This window comes from Drosophila pseudoobscura, chromosome 4 (assembly GCF_009870125.1).
Source record: "Drosophila pseudoobscura strain MV-25-SWS-2005 chromosome 4, UCI_Dpse_MV25, whole genome shotgun sequence".
Classification (NCBI taxonomy): Eukaryota; Metazoa; Arthropoda; class Insecta; order Diptera; family Drosophilidae; genus Drosophila; species Drosophila pseudoobscura.
This window is the reverse complement of record NC_046681.1, coordinates 10,588,499-10,607,173: the sequence shown is the minus strand read 5'-3', so window position 1 is coordinate 10,607,173 and position 18,675 is coordinate 10,588,499. Positions and strand designations below refer to the sequence as shown.

Sequence of the window (18,675 nt, the reverse complement as noted above, 5' to 3'; positions counted from 1 at the left end):
ATTTAATTGGTATTTTTACAAATATAATATCGCACAAGTACCCGAACTACGATGAGCACAAGTATCATTTATGGACACCATTAGCATGCATCGCCAAGAAGAAATGTGCTTCAGTATGGAACACTAATTGATTAGAGGGCCTACTCATAGAAGGATTCCAAGATCTACGAGAATCCAAAAAATATCCATCTTCCACCAAGTATCCCAAGAACATAATTCCTCCCCCATAAAGCTTCCATCTTCGCCCAAGTATAACCAAGAAAATGCGTTTAAAATTCAGTTTTCTGTTTGGTTTATTATAGTATTATGTAACTAGTTAATTGCCAAAATGTTACGAACTAAGAAAACACATGCTGCAAGTATTTACAAATATAAGGATAAGCTAGTATCGAGTGCCACCTCTGGAATGGTTGGTTGCGAGAGAATGGTGAATGTGGATTACCACTTTGCGGGGCCCAGCTCGCTCCATTCGGACACGTACTGGGACTGCTTCTCCAGGGCGGGGAACCACTCGTTGCCGCCATAATCGATGGCTGGCAGAGAACCCTTGTAGTTGGCCGGAAGGACAGAGGGATCGAGGAACTTCTGCAGGGATTTCATGTCGCTGCCATGGAAGTGCATCTGTTTAAAAGACAAAACAAGTTAAAAATCAGCCAAACGGATTAGTTATGGATCGTTTATCCTCGAGGGGCAATACTTACGCGACTGTTCAGCTTCTCTTTGACGAAGGGCTTGAAGAGCGACCAGACCATGTTGAAAATGAAGGGCTGCTTGACAAAGTGCACCTCCTTCATCCGCAGTGGCATTGCCTCTTGGATAAAGGTGAGCAGGCGCTTGGAGAAGCTTGGCGAGAGGGCCTTCACCTGCTTCATGGCCAGGCCATCAAAGTCCATGATGCACACAACACCACGCACCTGGGTCTCCTCCTCCAGCTGGGCGGCAATGTGGACCATGTAGAGCATGCGGAACATCTCATCGCTGCTGATCTCGCTGGGATTCCAGAGCTTTCCGCAGTTGACGATCAGCACACGACGTCCCTTCTGGTCGCAGTTTCTCAGGACATTGATCACGCTGCCCTTGATGAACTTCTCCTTAACCTGATCGACCAAAAGGCCATGGACCAACGACGCATACTCCTTACGGAACGTGGCGGTGGTTTTCATCTGTAAAATAGAAAAAGGCAAAAGGTGGCATTGGTAGGTAGCGCAAAACTGTTAGATTAGAATCGGACGATCGATAAGGCTGGTTCTCATCTGACCGTTGGACAGAACTATAAAATGCTTATAAAACTTCTGCGGCTTCCTATGATGATAAAAAAAAAATGGCGTGAGTCGGATTTGTGGCATGATTTAGTCAGGTCTCTTGAGCTTCGGGCTCTGTATTCCCCATAGAGCATTCATTAGCTTCAGTACATTACTCTCTACAAAAGATGTACTACATACAGATACGAGTATATGCATGCATTGAATAAATCCCATTATAAATCGAATCCGCTTATCGTTCTGTTGTCTTTTGTGTCAGCGGGTTCAAAAGCGTATCAGCAGGGAGAATTGAGAACATTGACGAGGTCTTTTCTTGTATTTAATGATCATTTGGGGATGATACGTTGTTGGTTAACATGAAGGACTGTTTAATCACTAGACGATCTTTAAGATCACTTTATCTGTAGATCCTTTGAAGCTTTCAATTATGAAGAAAAGTTTAATGTAAAATTTTCTTACCACATTTTGTACCCCTGTATCTCTCTTTATTAATGCAATTCGTTGCTCTCTAGCTAATCTCGGATTTCTTTATACAGCTCCCTTTTCCCTTACCTCACTTTCCTATAGGTTTTAGACCTCATTTCAATAACTCTCGCATGTTCCATGTTTGCTGGCGATAAGGGACTTGAGACGCCCTAAAAATTCGATTTGATTATCTTTCAAATACTAGTAACATCAAAATACCAAGTCACTTCGTCAGCCATATTTGTTGATAACGAGACGGGTCTTGTTTCTAAGGCGGTCAATCCACATATACGTTTGAATAAAGTATGATTAAAGCAAGAGATGCAATTGCAAGTGTATTCAATGTAGAAATGATGTGAGCAAGCATTGGGTAATCGTTTGTTTAGAGCTGTGTAGAATGCAGTTGCTAAAAGATAAGCTCCACAAGATATGAGATTAACTTAATCGAATGTATTGAAATGTTATCATCGAAGAATTTTATGAAAGGACTAGGGGGCAAGCCCCCTGCGGACTCGCCTCGCTTGTGGTCCAACACTCGGCTCACTGATTTGAATAAAATATCGGACGACGACCCAAAACTCTTTTTATATAATAGAGAGACATAATCCAATAGTAAAAAAAAGGGGCATAAATAAATAATTAGATTTCCCCTATGGAGGATAGAGCTTCTTATCCTTAAATGTTTATCACTTTTCGCAAGTAAAAGCGATCCTAAATTGATGATCTAATGCCGTGATGGAAGGATCTACTTCATAAGGGACTCCATTTTTGACTATAAACGGGAATAGCGTTCACTTTCAGGACACGTACCTTTTCCAAAGCGCCCTCTGGGTAGAAATGGCAGGCGCGCAGGAAAACTGTTAGAAAGGCATCGTCATCCTTGTAGTTGAGCTCGGGTGTGGCCTTCAGCAGCTCCCGCAGCTTCAGGATGGCCTCGGCTTTCACCTCCTCCGTCTCGCGCAGCTCCACTCGGGCGATTTCCACTGTCTCGGGCTTCAGATAACCCACACGCAGATTGAATGCCTCCTCGCTGATATCGCTGGCCGCCATTGTAGGTCTGGATTTGGATTTGGATGCCTAGTATTATTATGTGGGGGGCCTGCGTGTACGATATTTTTGGTTAGTTTACATTGTTGTTTGGTGATCACTTAATGCATTTTCGAAAATTGCATCTTAATTCACTTTTGATTTGTTGGCTTTACGGAACAATCTTGTTTGAACAATCATCGGCAATTGCATCTTGATTGACTTTAAGTTGCGTACGTTTTTTGTATGGTTTTTTGTAAGGGTTGTATTTACCTAAGTCTAGCGGTAGTATTCGTATTCGGCTGTTAACTTTTGGCGAGCTTTAGATACTTTTTTCTAGTAGTGTTCCTCGCGACTCGTGCGGTTCGAGTCAACTGAATTTCGGTTTGCATTTGGAAACCCTTGTGAGTTAACTTCTATATTATATACGCCATACATACTATATGGCGTCGTTCAGCGATACGGCTCAGCAGCGACTTGGCAGAAGCAGCAAGGCAGCAGAGCAGCGGCGCGATCGAAGCAGTGCCGTCGACGTTGGGGCTTGACTTGATTCGACACGACTCCATTCCATTCCTTATCTCTTAGACGACCGTTGACTGGAAAGACAGAGAGAAAGAGCGGGTCGGGACGGCTACAAAAGGTCACCATTGCGACTGTCAATCACCTTACGCCCTTAACTAGAGAGCAGCCACTGCCCCAATTGAACCCGAACCCGAACCCGAACCCGGGCTATGGTTTAGGCCAGACCTGCTACCGGCTCGGCTTTGATCGTGATTGAGGCCTGACGATGTTGAAATGTTGTTACTTGGATCTTGAACCTTACCTTAGCCTACCTCCATCTCCAAGTCCGTTTCCCCGTTTCAGCTGTTTCAGGTGTGTCGTGATAAATAAAGTAAATTTGCCAAAAATTAAGCATAAGTAAAAGCAATTACAGAGAGGCCATCCAGGCCAGCCGTGCCTGCCTATTGACAGCGGAAGCTCATATCTCATAATGCCAATAAAACATCATGCGGACGCTTCGAGGTTGACGAGGGTATTACCGTGTAGATTCTACACGGTACTCATAGAAGATTGCAATCTGGAAAATATTTCATTGGCTTAAGCTAAGCTTAAAAGTGTAGTAGCTATTACCAAATGCAGTTGAGTTTTGTTTGAAGGATTTCAAAATTCGGAAAAATAGTTAAAATTTTTTGAAAATAATGATCTATTTTTAGTGGAGTTTTTGAAAGAAATTCAATGAATTTGTTGGACTTTCTGATCCATTTTGTTTTTCGATATGCATCTACAACACATTTCCATATTATTTTTCTAAGTTATATCTATAAGCTTTTCCTAATGCTTCTATCATATATCTACCCGTACATTTTTCCTTAACTATACAGGGTATGCAAACTACTTTTGACTAAAGTCCAAAGCAGAGTCCTCAAGCAAGTGATAAGAGAACCCGAAAATATTCTGCTTCCATGGCTATTATCGAATGTTTCATGTACGTTCTTGTTAAGTGAACAGCAGAGGCAGCGGCAGAGGCGTAGCAGAGAGAGGGCAGCGGCATCGAAAGTATTCCTAATCACAGCTCATAATCCTTATCAGTGCCGGCAGCGACAGCGGCAGAACGATCGACAGGCAGCGCCTCGAAATGCATCAGCGGCAGAGGCAGTGCAGCGACAGAGGCTGAAAGCAGCGCTGAATCAAGGTACAATAATACAAGGTTGTACATTTCCAGAGATTACTCTTTCTATATCATTTGTGTTCTTAATTTATTTCCGAGATTTTTACAGATTTTACTGCCCGATACATGTGACATCTTGTTGTATTACGGTATGATTGAATCGAAAACAATTATACTAACACACCTTGCGCTGACTGATCAATTGTTGGTGTTCCTTGGGCTTTTTGGGCAGGGAACAGGTAGCAGATCGGTGCGAAGCGGTGGGTGGTGGGATATTCTTTTCACACCTTAGTTTTTTGTTTTCTTTGTATTTTTTTGGGGCATTGTATCGTGAACGTTATCATTGTTGCTGCTGCTTTTGTCATTGATATTGTTATTGGATTCCGTTCGTGTGATTGTGGGACGTGTTCGATTCTTTGTTTTGAAATACATACATGTCCCAAGCAACAACCCCCTGCTAAAGTCGACTTATACTCGTTCTCAATGCACACATTTCCTCACAACACAGATATCGTAAAATGTGTTTGCTATATAGTGTAGTCATAGGGCAAAGTCTGCACACTTGATACGATTTGTAGTCGCTGCTAAGCGAAGGCGTCAACTTTCAGGCTTTGTGCATCCATTGATCGTACAGAATGAGGGTATACGGGCATTTCCGCCAATATGTCAAACGAGCCCAAAAAGAACCTTAGAAGTCCTTACTTTTGTCCCGATATTATTTTCTAAACTTATTGAAAGTTAAATGACATAATTCTTTCTAAAAGTTGTTCCTTGAAGTATTCCTAAAAGATTGAACTATCAATTATGAAGCCTCGAAAAAAATTAAAGGTTTTTATTATTTATACAGTGAAAAATGCACACCCGAAATATGTTGTACAGATAGACCTACCCAGATCGCCAAGTCTTACAATCTTGTTACCAAACCTTAAAAAATACTTCTGTTTATGGTAACGTAACGTCACGTCATATCTTTAAAGCCGTACTTTTGATTGTTGTTTTATTTTATACTTTATAAACTGTAGCCGATCTCTTATTTTGTATCTATTGAATACCGTTTCGATAGTTATAGTTTAGTGAACAAAAAGTGAGATCTTTTGATATATTATGAGAGGGTATCCCATAGTCGGAATATCGTCTATACAGCTCCTAATTCTTGTTGTTCTTTTATTGTTTTCGATTTCGCTTAAGTATTTGTTGTGAGCATTTGGTTTTTAGTTGCTGAGCCAAGCATTTTTTGTCATTATTTTTGTTATTGTTTCTGTTTTTGCTAGATCGCTGCTTTATCGAGCTTCGCTTCTGTTTTGCCCCCTGTTAATGAGTATTTAAATACATTTTTTCAAAAGATAACACACACAAATTAACTCATTTTGAGTGTGTGAGGAGTGTAGTGTGCGTTTGATTTACTAGCAAAACATACAAAAGATTCGATCAATAGAAACCCATAAGCTAAGACCAACACACAGCTGTTAAGAAATGGCATCGATTACTTTCGGAACAGTGGTACAAAGATGGTGGAATAATGTGTAATTCCATACAAATTGACCATTTTTTATTGACCATATTTTGTGTTGCAAACTTTAAGTTATAGGCTCATAAAATAGTTTAAAATATGTTAAGCCAAAACTCACGACTTCTATGTTAAGCGATCAACAACCTCATTATTTATAGCACAACGTTGGCTTATCGCAGAAATGGGGAAAACTTACTCGTACCACACATCACTTCCACGTTTCTATCAATGCCATGGCCAAAAATATACAAAGCGTGTGGAATTCTAATCTGAAGATTTGCAGGGTATACACCGTAAAGTTTCCATTCCATGATTTGCTATAAGTCCTCTGTGGAGAAACATCAGCTGGAAGCCTTGGCGTTTTTAAAGCCTACAGATAAGAAAAGAAACTATTTCATATCGAAATGTTGAACACACGGATCCAATTTCGATAAACTAACGAAGACTGGTCATGCAGCAATACATATGTATGTAGATATACGTAATATCACGGCATCACTGAGACTTGCCCTTTGGACATCCGTGGGGAAGCTCTATATAGTACACGTACTCGAGAAGAAAGAACTTTGCTTGCTGAGTAATTGTACAAAGAGGTTTTAATTACCAACTGCACAAAGTGCATAAAATCAGTTCCATTCGATTGGTGGATCATTTCGTCACAAAATGCTTTCACTTCTACATTTATATTCCCACCCCAACACATGTCCGGACCTGAGCTAGACTTTGACTTCCAGTAATCGCTGACGTCGGTGTGCTGCTCGAAACAACAGCTAAACAAAAGTGTGTCATGTTTAAGAAAATATACTATACTAGCACTCAAGGCTTAACGAGGGAGAAACCGTGAATGAATAACATCCAAGTTTTGGGAATTGAACAAGAGTCTAAAAGGTACTTGAAGGGATAAGTTTCGGAGTGGTTTTAAAAAAAGGGTGAATGAACATACATATTTACCAAAGACTTTGGGGGAAAGTCAATAAATGAATAATTTGTAAATCTCAGAAGTTGAGAAAAATCATTCAGATAATGTTAAAAAACTACTGTTTTTGTCACATCTGTCATATTTAAGTAAATAAACGATGGCAATTCTATGCATGTGTGACCAAAGTTCCCCTAAAAAAAAGTAGTTATAAAAATATCTGAACCATAATAACATTATTTATACTGGCTATTAAACTTAAAAACATTTTTCCCCAAACTTTGGTATGTATTTATGACGTCGTAAAAGTTCTTTCAGGAACAAATTGAAAAATTTTAACATTATTTTCGTGTTTGGTTTTACTGCCTAGAAACACTTTCGAAACTAAGCGAATAGCCATAACAATAACAATGTATTGCAAATTACTTGTAATTATATGAATAAACTTGACGCTCCAACGACCGTAACTGACCTTACCAGAGAGCAGTAGCACTCGTAAATTGCTGTACATCTTAGATACTCGTAGTTGTTAAAGCCTTGATTTAAAGCCTCAACGGAACTTATCAGAATATTTAAAATACAGTTAAAATTTGTTGAACAGTGTACCTGAAAATGTAAAAAATAAACAACTACTGATTTCATTTAGTTGCAGTTTTCTGACTCACTTTTAAATTTTAGCGGATGGCAAGTCGGTGCCCATAGCACCAATCAGCAATTTCGGATGAGCGGAATGTTCAATATTTGGCTGGGACTCGAATGTGAAACTAAGAGGATCTAAATGCTCGATATACTTGTTGGCGTTCTCTGCCATTTTATCTTTTTCTTCTTTCGAATTTGTTTAAATACCTTCGCGTATACTTGATATTGAATACTTCATTTTTGTCAGCTGTTACTGGGTTCTTTCGCTTGGATAATTTCTCTAGTTAACCGTGCTTACATAACACAATTAAGTAATTAATCAACAGGCTATTTGGCGCTCAATACACGGTCATTATCTTTATGGCACATACTATTCGTAGCACAAATGTTTATGGCTGCAAGAATTTAGATAGCCCATCACTCGCAACAATTATTTATCAGCCAAGAAGATAACGAAAGGTGTTCCAAAGAAGATCGAAAAACTGCACACACGGTCAAACGAAACAAAAGAATCCGTCAAGAACAAATGCAATGAACTTCAACCAAGTTGTGGCCTTCAGGGGACTGGTGGGCTGGTCTAAAGAAAGTTAAGAATTTCAATTTTCAAGTGCTGCAATCAGCAGAAATTCGACAGCAAAAATAAAAACAAAAAAAAACTATAGAAATTACTGAAGCATGAAATGAAGCAAAGTTCGACCCCCAAGGGGGCTTTTCCTTTAGCTAATTGATAGATTAGGCAAGGCAGATAACTCCATGCTGATTAAAACAAGTTTGTTTTTTGTTGGGGCAAGCAGCAGGACAAGCGCCTCCTACTGTCGATCATGATTCAGGTACAGTGGAACTACTGCACCACGATTGAGGTCAGGTCGGGGGTCAGCCCATTATTTTAAATAAACTTGTGCCGTTAAACCGACCTATGTTTGATGCTGCAGTATACCGTATGCAGTATTTTCAAACTAATTCAGTTGATAATTCAGTCAAAGAATGGGCGTTGTGGCGCAACAATAAGGTATCCTGTGTTTTCTGGAAAAGCTGTTAATTCATGGCATATTGTTTTTGAAAAGAGCAACGGCTTTGGTTCTTTAAGCTTTCAACTAAACTTTTAAATTACGCGCCTCAAGCAAAGCTATGAGCATTCAGTGTTGTGTAAGAGAGAGAGAAAGCTTTTAACTCTCTACAAAACGCAAAACTGAGCTCCCGCTCTTTTTTCCCCATATCACTCAAATTCAACTGCACTCAAGTCCAACTGGAATGAGTTTTCTTTTTATACCCGATACTCAAAATGAGTGTTGGGGTATATGGGGTTTTATGGTGAAAATGACCGCATAAAGTATATATCATACGAGAAAACAAAATCTCAGAATTGTAGATAATGACTATATCTTCTAGATTGCAGAATCTGAGCCATATCGTATTATTATTATGCCAGAATGAGGAAAACAAATTCATTCTTTCTTGCTCTGTCTCTCTCTAACACACACTTTTCATGGTCGAATTTGCCTATTGCAAAAATTGAGCGCCTAGATTTCAGAGACTATAAGAGCTAGAGCAATCCACACTCCTGTGATATCGGACCTTGACAAGTTTGTTTCAAAATTTCGCCAAACCCCTTTCCGGCCCCATAAAAAACGAAAATCTGTGGCATCCACAATATTAAAGATACGGAAAAATTAAAATGGCACAATCATAGAGAATGACCATATCTATCAGATTTCCGAATCCGATCGGATAATGTTTATATCCAAAAGGAACAAATCAATTTGCAGTGGCTACGCAGCGCTACACGTTCAGACACGTTTTCTGTTTCTCTCTCACGAACCATACTGACTATGTATCGGGTATAAATGTAGAGCTGCGGTTGCAGCAGCAACTCACAACGTTCCCCCTCGTTTTTTTGTTATGTTAACTCAATGTTAAATGTTAAATTGTGTATTACAATTGAATTTGCAGAGCGCTGTTTTGATTTTAGATAATAATTGTTGGTTTAGACCTGAGCAAAACGACCAACTAGAACTGATTTAAATAACTTACTTTTGTGAGCGCACTGCGCACTCTCTTTTGTGTTATTTGTTGTCGTTTTTGTTTTTTTGTCAAGCTTGAGTTGGCCAGTTAATTAATAACAAGAGCTGGGGAGCGCTTTTCAATCGCCATACCAGTTTCAGCCGCGTTGCCATTTGGACGTCGCCGCAGCTATATTTGCGTTTTCGTATTCATTCGCACTGTCATCTCATCCCATTGTTGGATATTGTCGCGTCCTGCTTAGAGCTTCCTCCTCCGTTTCCGCCCTACCCTGCCGCTGCAATTGCAAAGAAAAAAACTTTTAAAGTGAAACGTGAAATCTCTTACAGTACTCGAAGTACCGTTGCCAAAAATATTATATCTTATTTTCGGGCAGATCTTTGTTCGGTTCGGCTTTTGCGGTAAGTTGCGTTAACATTATGGTTGTTTATGGGGGTTTAGGGGCTTAGAGGCTTTGGAGGGGGCTCCAGGTAATGTTTTTTGGGCATTGTTGCTTTTGGATTATGCGCATGCGAGCAGCAACATTTGACACACTTTCTGCCTTTGAGAGTGGAGTGGAGTGGCGTCTCTTTCTGTCTGTTTGACTGCCACCAGGCAAGCTATGGCTCTGTGGTTGTTGGCCATAAAAACAATTACCACTTGCCGCTTGCCTCTGCCGCCTGTGACGTTTGATGCATTTCGTCAGTGCTCAGGCGCTTTGATTCCGGACAGCGAGCACGGCCACCACAGAGAGAAAGAGCGAGAGAGAGAGACCAGTCCCCGGACCATGTCCAAACTTACAGAGCGCACTGCAATGCATTATAAGGTGTTGCACTTCCCCCCTGAGCTGCTGCCCAGTACTCTAAGAGGCGCACGCTCACTGGCGGCTTAGCACGTTGATCTTCCTCAATAGATGATAATATCGCTGTAAAGTTTTTCTTTTTGTTTGTTCAATGAAGTGGAATACTTGCCCAAGGCGTATGCGGTGTGTCGGTGATTATAGAGGATGCTTGGGATTTACAAAATTAACAACAATTTCGTGTGTGAAAATAAGTTGAGGTCTGAGTACCTCATCAGACACATCTGTGTAAGCCTGTGTGAAAATGTGGATGAGAGTTATTAAACAGCATGTAAATGAAGGGGAAAATTGAAGTGTACGCAGTTTAGTGATTAAAATAATTATGTATTCCGTTAAAAGTGACCAAAGAGAAACTTTAATGAATATACTCTACAAAACATACAAAAAAGAAAGTAAAAGTAATGAAATGTTGCTTGTGCAGATGATTCTTTTAGAAGAGTAGTTCGCAGAAGATTTTCTTTTTGCAATTGCAATTCGTGTCTTGAATGTTCAGGCTTTTCATGTCTCTCATTCATACAGTTCTCTTCTATAGTTCCTAATTGTTTTTTATTGCTTTGAATGAAGTCCTATAATACCTCTTCCGGTTATCTAAGAAACGTTTCCTTGAAAGTTCTATTGGATTTTTCCCTGCAACAATGAATTAAATGTTTTTTTCTTCACTGTTGTGTATTTCCATTGCTATTTCTTTGTTCCAATTGTTCTAATGCAATTCCTGATCATGCCACCTTCATGATGCATTTATGCGCCACAAAAAAAATTTGCATTATTCCTATGTATCGTATTCGATGCAGTGTTCCATTGCAGTGGATTTGCCTGCCGTTAGACTGCAACCCACATACATATACATACACAATTGAAATGTAAATTGATTGACGACACACCATGCTGCTGGCAATTTTCTGCACTTGTGGCACATTCCACATGGATCCGGCGTCCCGCTCAATTGGGTTTTAATTTCTGTTTTCTGATTCACGGGATCGACGGTCGCCGAAGCCTATAAATATTTCAGGCAGCGACTGTCGAACCACTTGTGATACCAGAAAAGCAGAAAAAAAGTGTGTGTGGTGTGATTCCCTCCCTATCCGACTCCAATCGATTGTGGGCCAACCCAACCAAATTTTGGCCCTGTTTGCATCATACATCTAATACAAACAAGTGCGGGTATTCTATAACAATTTGACCTTGCTGCCGACTACGAATTTTGAACTCAAAACCAGTTAGACATCTTTTTTAGTACAAGTTTCTGTTTCTGTTTGTGCGGGCCCCGGGGTTTGCCTAAATTGTTAACGTTTTGTCAACTGAAGGATAGAAGACTGTAAGAGTGCAAAAAAAAAACGACACACACAAAAAACGCCGTTATTGAATTAGAAAATTTACATATCTCTGAAATACAACAGAAGTAAAATTCGTACTTGGGAGCTGAACCGAAGGCGAGTTTTTATGGACATTGCTCGATTGGATCGGATGTGTTTGGATCGAGTTGCTGTTTGGATTGCCTTTGGTTTGGGTTTGAGTTTGATTTTGATTTTGGCATTGTGAAAGAAAACGAAACGAAACCGGCTATTCCTGATTCTATAGAATGTTATTTATTTAGTATTTGAGAGCCGGTTCAGTGGGTGACTCTTGTACCAAAAGTATCGGGTGGCGTTTTTGTTTTTAAATGCTATAAGTGAGGCTACAAGCGTGAGTTTTGTTGATAAATTCCGTTATGTCTAGTTGCCCCAGATAGAGATATGCCCCTAAAATGTGTGATAATGGTAACGGGAAGGAAGTACAAAGAATCATCACCATATTGATGGGAGATTACTATAAATCTACATCAAAAATGTTGAATCTTTAACCGCAAAGCTCCGTAGAATTTGAGTGCCAAGAGTCTCTTATGATGACTGTGTAAATCCTCAAGCAATTCTCAGTCAACAAACATAAATCTTTGCTTAACAATTTTCTGAACACTTCGCTGCCAATTGCTGTGAATTATTACACTTCAGAGAAAACACTCGCATGTGTGACATCATTTAAGACAAAAAATAAAAGGAACTTTAAAGTTCCGACAATAATTGGTTAGATTGTCTTCTTAAATTTCCATTCCACTTAGTTGCATGCAGCATATTAAACGTAATAGTGTTCAAGTCTAACTACAAAACCCAATCGAAAGTTCAAAAGATCAACTGATCTTCAGTTTTTGAAATTTTCCACAACTCTAATTGAGGCTAATTTGCATATCACGTTGTGATTACTTTCATTGATTTGTTTATAACCGGCTAATTGCAGTGGAATCATCGTACCGTACCTGTTTAAATCACAACGAGTACTAGTACTCAAATCGTTTACACCGCCCAATCGATTGATATTCAAGGCACATTAGACTTTTGATCCGCGCTGGCATTGTACAATATAAAGTACATCACAACGTCAATAGCCAGTAGATTGTCCCATTTATGAGTCAGGGACAACGAGTGAACTGATCTTGAACGGCTTGGGGTTACCAGTCGGTGCAGAATGAAAGATTGGCAGTTTTTTGGCAAACTCATTCTCCCTCTCCTCTCTTCTTTGAGACATTTTCAATTAGCTCTTCATCAAAAGTGAAGTTTTCTTTATTATGGCAAGTCATGCATTCAGTTTTTCATACACTTCTTACACAGAGGGTACTATACTCGTAATACCTAGTAGAAGTTTTTAATGGATAAGCTGTATTAGCAGGGAAGTATATTAAAGAAAAACAGCAATGGATATGTATAAGGTACATAGATGATACAATGCACTGCCTTTAATGGTCATCTTTCAAGGTTTTGCGATCTTTTTTTCCTGAACCTTTTTGAATGAAAGGAAAATCTCTAAAGAGAACTAGAGAGGGTGCTTAAAGATTTATGGGTCCTTTATTGTTAAAGTGTACTCCAAACTTCGATCTTTTTTCTCTCCTTTTTTCCTGTATTAAGAGTATTCATTCCCTAGCTAAACGCCGAATGCTAACAATCGCTCCGTCATCTTTTGTAGCACTACATTAATGCAAAAAAAAAATGTAAAAAAACGCAGAAGAAACTGAATAAAAACCATAATTTGCATTTAATAGCCAGATAGTTACTGGTATTGATAATTTTTCATATGACTTGTTTATTTATGCACGTCATGGCGGGGTGGCATTTATTCCTTAGATCTAATATACTTACGGGGACGGAAGGAGACGGGAATCAAGTGCATTTCAAATTTTATGACATTTTCGTAGCCGTTCAGCTGGGGTTTTGTATTGTTTTGTTGTGCAGTTGTTAACTGGAATACGATTAGACAGCAGTTTGCTGTATGGATTTATTCAGTATTCAGTTGTGTGCTAATCTGTGTATATACAATAATCGTCTGTTTATATGGCCAAGGAGGGGCCCCACGACTTCAGTCTGTGGACACAGACCCGATTAGACGTTCAAAAGAAATTTGAATTTGAATTGTGTGGTGTGGGGTGTGGGGCCATTGCTTCTTTGTTCTTTATTTCTTTTGTTCGGCGATACCAGTTATCAGCTTAGGAGTGTTATATATCCCCGACTGCCACTGCTACTGGCATTGTATTGTATGTATTCCTAGAGTGATAGTCGGGCAAATTGCAGCGTTCGTTCCTTGGGGCCACAGTTTCCGCTTGTCGGTTGTCGGTCGTTGCAAGCAGCAGAGGAACGCCTCACATCAGTTCGGATTGAGGCAAGAAAAAGGCCGGGCCACAAAAGTTCAGCGAAAACAAAAAATAAGATACCTGTGTTGTACTCGTATTGCATTGTACAATTATAAGTATAATTATTGAGGCAGGCTAAAGTTGAGGCACATACCGGTAATGCCTGTTTATCTCCGTTGGTGTACTTAAGTAATTATTTTACTGGCTTCAGACTTTGAACAGTTTGGGGAATGTGGTTTTTCCATTGGAAACATCGAAAGGGTTGAGATGGAGGTTCAGTGTAGGTGTTCACAAATAATTAACTATATACATCCTCCACGAATAAATTAGGGAAGCCGTAAAAAATAAGCTTGTTGATTGATCAAGTCTTTACAAAGTGTAGAAAAAGTATGGAAAGCCAGTTGGGAAATATGGTTATTATCATAAAAAGGTTATTGAAATGATCGGCTGACAATATTTCCACATAATTTAAGGTCTGGACTTAAAAACCATTAAAATTTTTGCTGAATGTTTGTGGAACCCTTAATAAGAGTGATCAGGATTTAATGGAAACAGCTCCTTTCAGTTTCTTTATTTACCTTTTCAAGTTCATTCTTGCTACATAAACATCTCTAAATTAATAGTTGTTTCAATGTCAACCAGAATCAGCATCAGGATATTCCATTCCTTTCATTAAATGGACTTGTTTTTGTTCCACCTAAGAGCAAATCAGAAATACAATAAACATGTATAACCACTCTTTCTTCAACCTTCATAAGTGCATGCACATATACATACGTACATATGTATATAACCTTTAAGAAACAGAATATCGTATACAAAAAACCTGATCTTGAACTGCTGAATCATCATGAGTGTGCTCTATTTTAACCAGAGTGGGAATGCCTCAACAAAGAATGGTGTTCATATCGGGTGACCGCTAAATGGAGAAGAGTGTTATTCATAGATCAAAGGTCACTGTCTAAAGATAAACACCATTCCCCTTTGAATGTGAGGAAATTAGACAGAAAGTGGATTTTGGATTGCTCATTTTGAATTTTAAAATGAAGTAATTTGACTTCAGTTGAATTATACTAATTGAAATAAATGTCATATTATCATCTGAAAGTCAGCCCTGTTTGTTATATATGTATCTACTTGACATCTTGCATGCGCCTAATTGAATTTAATTCAAGTTTTCTCACGACAAAAATAGACTTCAACCTAATACATAATTTGGAGTATAGTATGTCACCTTTGATGTTGAGTTTCTTGATTTAATTGGATTTTACATCAGACCGAAAAACAGAAAAAAAAAACTGACCAACAAATTAATATGCGCATAACTTTATGGGCTGTTGAACTTCATACAAATACAAAAAAAAGGCAAAGTCAAAACCAAAAATCCAAAGCAAATCAAAATATAAACCACCCGGAGATTCATTGACGAAACTTCTGGAGGCAAACAGAAAACAGAAGACTCCACAAAGAAGACTCAGTCGCAAGTCAGGCCATAATTGGTTTCTCCTCTGAGAAAGAAAAACAAATATCAACTGCTGCTTAAACTTGGCCTTGACTTTTACCTTCAGTCGTCTTGACCGCACAATGTCGAGTCTCACAATAGAAATCTAACGAATATCAAAAACTTACTAATTGCTTTAACCACAAGAGCAGCGCTAAATCAGATTTAATGGACTACGATTTGCGCTACAATTTTCGGCTCTACATCGACTGCTTCCTTCACTCTCCTCACGTTCTTTTTTGCTTTCGGTTTTTTGTGTGCCATTGTCAAGTCCTTCATGACAGGGCATAGATCACCGCCGGCTCACATATTGCTACGTCACCGAATCGAATGGCTTTTCGATTTTGTTTTGCTAGCCAAGGTGTTGCCAAGTCGTCTACGAGCCAAATGGGCGGACCACGTATCGGTTTTTCAAATAGCCAAAAAAAAGAAGCATAAAATATTGTAGAGGGGAAAGTGAATTTGCGGCATGTAGAAGATTGGAGACCCTTACCGCGCTCAGAAATAAAGCTTTTCAGAAGAGACCTACTGACCTATTGGACTATCGAATCCTCTGTATGATACAATAATGACCTAAACTGTCTGATCTTCAAAGTGGATAATATTCCGGTTTCTGATTGAATATTCATAAAAATCGAATCATTAATAATAAACGAAACCTTGTTCTTAGGACTTCACCCTCTATGCACTTCTCTAACGATTCCTATCGATGATCTGTGGCAAGAACCCTGACCAACATTTGATACCCATTACCGGTAAGGGTATACACTAATTTGAGCGGCTCTCGAACGCACGTTGTGCGACCAGTTTTGGGCACTATTGTCTATTTTCTGTCCGTCTAACGATCTTTTCCTCAGCCATGCACCCTCTTTACCCGTTTGTGTCTAACTCAACCTGTTTGTACGAGCCGCTTCTTCCGTTGTGGCTATATTTCGGCGTTTTTAGCTTATGAAGATCAGCATTGAGTCATACATAAACATGGGCATACGGACATAGACACGCAGACCCACAGACAGACAAACGGACGGACGGACGGACGGACGGACAGACCTATTGGACAGTTTCAGGCATTGGAGCTAGAAAGGCATTGAACTGTTGCTGCCGCTGCGGAAGTAACCCAGTTGTGCCAATCGACTTGAGGAAATACTCGCCAAGCCACTCAAAATGTTAAACCCAAACCAAAACAATTTTATTCTCGTTCGCAGCCTGAATCGGTGAACAACATCGCAGCAGATCAGATCGGACAATCGTCAACCACAGAACAACAATATGGGAAAGGCAGAGTGCATTAGCTACGATGAACAGCAGTTGCCTTACATCGATCTTGGATCGGCTCGCATCCGTATGGAAAAGGAGCCGGCACCCGAATGGGCCCTCCAGAAGGCACAGGACGAATTAAATGAAACACCGGGCCACAAGGAGCAGGCTATCAAGGAGCTAAGGGAACTTATACAAAGTAATAACAGGAAATCATCCAAATTAGACACATCTGATTTCTTATCTGTGTGTTCTTTATTATTTAGATGAAAAGTACCTAAACTTGCCACTGGATGATGAGTACATGATGATGTTTTTGCGTCCTACACATTACTATCCAGAGAGTGCCTTGAAAAGGGTGAGTGTTCAGTGAATTGAAGATTTAAGAGGTGCAAAGAAATGTAGATCAAAGAAAGAAGTAGTATTCAAGAAACATATCTTTAATACAACATTTATTGTCTTTTTCAGCTCAAGAACTTCTATCACATGAAACTGAAATACGGCATTGCCTGTGAGAACATAATCCCCGCAAAATTGCGTAATGTATTTGAGGCAAATATACTAAATCTATTGCCAGAAAGAGACCAACATGGTCGCCGTCTACTAGTGCTGGAGGCAGGAAGTAAGTCATCATCAAACCTCACGCAAAAGAACTCTCTTAATACTTATTTCCGCGCTAGAAAAATGGAAACCATCACAGGTGCCCTTGCCCGATCTCTTCCGTGGGATACAGTTGACTGTTTTGGGATCGATGGTGGAACCATATTCACAAATCTGCGGAGCAGTTGTCATCATTGATATGGAAGGTAATAGCATCTAGAATTAGGATTAGATATGCCAATGGGTGTTTTCACTGAGAGATCTTAATCTTTATTTTGTAGGTCTGCCCCTTAGCCATATTACGCAATTTACACCATCGTTTGCGGCCATGTTGTTGGACTATGTACAGGAATGCATCTGCGTGCGCTTGAAGGCAGTTCACATTGTGAATAATTCATACATATTCAATATGCTATTTGCCATATTCAAACCATTCATACGCGAAAAGCTGCGCAAGCGTGTAAGTATTCAAAGTTTCTAGACCCTAGATCCTTTATTTACTACTCCAAACTATCTTTATACTCGTAGATCTTCTTCCATGGCAAGGACTACAAGGCTTTGGTATCTCACATTCAAGCCAGTTCCTTGCCACCGAAATATGGCGGCACTGCAACATGGGAACTACCTCCTGGAAAACTTCTGGGAGAGTTCTTCGAGTGTTATTCCAAGGATTACGAACGTAGGATACTTTTCTCATCATCACTCATAACTTCTAAACTAATTTATTTCGTCTCTTATTTACCTTTCAGTTGCTGACAGCTATGGCTATACTGCGGGCTATAAAATAAAGAAGTAGACTACAAGTCTGCCTTCCCCTACCTACCTACCTACCTACCTACCATATGCCCACACTGTCCCCCTTTTCGATTCGTATTTTAGTCACTTAAGTTGGGTCATTTGTGATATTGCAAATATTATTGTACTGTTATTAAGTTAAAGCAACGCTCAAAGATTGGCACATTCGTGAACGAATCAATAATCTTTTTTAGGGTTTTCTAGGATGTACATTCCGTATACTATAGGTAGTACGAGTACCTATATTGTTCCAATTGATAATTAACTGTTGATAAAATAATAAAAATGTGAAAATTTGTTGATGAAATTATATCAAATTATTGGTTTACTAGAATCCCTTCGGATTCCTTCAAGTACGAATTCCTATAGAATCATGGAACTTAAAGAATATGAACGAATTCAGAACTGTGTTCATATATATTTACTATACACTAATTGACCCGGCAAACTGTTTGCCGTAGTGCTGTGAACTATTTCTGTTGCTCCGAACTATGTCATTTGGAAGCATTAACTAAATGTGCGA

General features: G+C 39.4%; 2 protein-coding genes and 1 long non-coding RNA gene across 5 annotated transcripts; 1 reads left to right on the top strand and 2 right to left on the bottom strand.

Annotated features, from left to right (window-relative positions):
* Nucleotides 1-275: 275 nt before the first annotated feature.
* On the bottom strand, nucleotides 276-3,171 carry LOC4818098 (clavesin-1). The gene is made up of 4 exons (XM_033380917.1): nucleotides 3,027-3,171; nucleotides 2,538-2,826; nucleotides 702-1,163; nucleotides 276-621 (listed from the first exon to the last, which is right to left on the bottom strand). The coding sequence occupies exons 2-4, from the start codon at nucleotides 2,775-2,777 to the stop codon at nucleotides 439-441; spliced, it is 885 nt and encodes a 294-aa protein (XP_033236808.1). The 5' UTR covers nucleotides 2,778-2,826; nucleotides 3,027-3,171; the 3' UTR covers nucleotides 276-438.
* Nucleotides 3,172-9,628: 6,457 nt separating this feature from the next.
* LOC4818165 (alpha-tocopherol transfer protein-like) lies at nucleotides 9,629-18,449 on the top strand. 3 transcript variants are annotated; one of them, XM_001357409.4, is made up of 8 exons: nucleotides 9,629-9,907; nucleotides 16,706-16,956; nucleotides 17,024-17,115; nucleotides 17,226-17,379; nucleotides 17,438-17,563; nucleotides 17,639-17,817; nucleotides 17,886-18,036; nucleotides 18,107-18,449. In XM_001357409.4, the coding sequence occupies exons 2-8, from the start codon at nucleotides 16,770-16,772 to the stop codon at nucleotides 18,151-18,153; spliced, it is 936 nt and encodes a 311-aa protein (XP_001357445.2). In that variant the 5' UTR covers nucleotides 9,629-9,907; nucleotides 16,706-16,769; the 3' UTR covers nucleotides 18,154-18,449. The 3 variants fall into 3 exon arrangements, with proteins under 3 accessions (XP_001357445.2, XP_033235989.1, XP_033235988.1); XM_033380098.1 differs by lacking the exon at nucleotides 9,629-9,907 and adding an exon at nucleotides 13,916-14,028; XM_033380097.1 differs by lacking the exon at nucleotides 9,629-9,907 and adding an exon at nucleotides 14,018-14,155.
* Nucleotides 13,261-13,811, bottom strand: LOC117184052 (uncharacterized). Its single transcript, XR_004469222.1, has 2 exons — nucleotides 13,512-13,811; nucleotides 13,261-13,340 (listed from the first exon to the last, which is right to left on the bottom strand). It is a non-coding gene; the product is annotated as an uncharacterized lncRNA (long non-coding RNA).
* Nucleotides 18,450-18,675: the final 226 nt, after the last annotated feature.

Bases quoted from the DNA above. Each gene is read 5' to 3' on its own strand.
- LOC4818098 (XM_033380917.1), bottom strand. From the start codon at position 2,777: ATGGCGGCCAGCGATATCAGCGAGGAGGCATTCAATCTGCGTGTGGGT. The intron at 1,164-2,537 runs GTACGTGTCCTG...TCTATTTTACAG, and splicing joins CAGAGGGCGCTTTGGAAAAG to ATGAAAACCACCGCCACGTT. The intron at 622-701 runs GTAAGTATTGCC...TCTTTTAAACAG, and splicing joins AAGAGAAGCTGAACAGTCGC to ATGCACTTCCATGGCAGCGA.
- LOC4818165 (XM_001357409.4), top strand. From the start codon at position 16,770: ATGGGAAAGGCAGAGTGCATTAGCTACGATGAACAGCAGTTGCCTTAC. The intron at 17,564-17,638 runs GTAATAGCATCT...TTTATTTTGTAG, and splicing joins TGTCATCATTGATATGGAAG to GTCTGCCCCTTAGCCATATT. The intron at 17,818-17,885 runs GTAAGTATTCAA...TTATACTCGTAG, and splicing joins GCGAAAAGCTGCGCAAGCGT to ATCTTCTTCCATGGCAAGGA.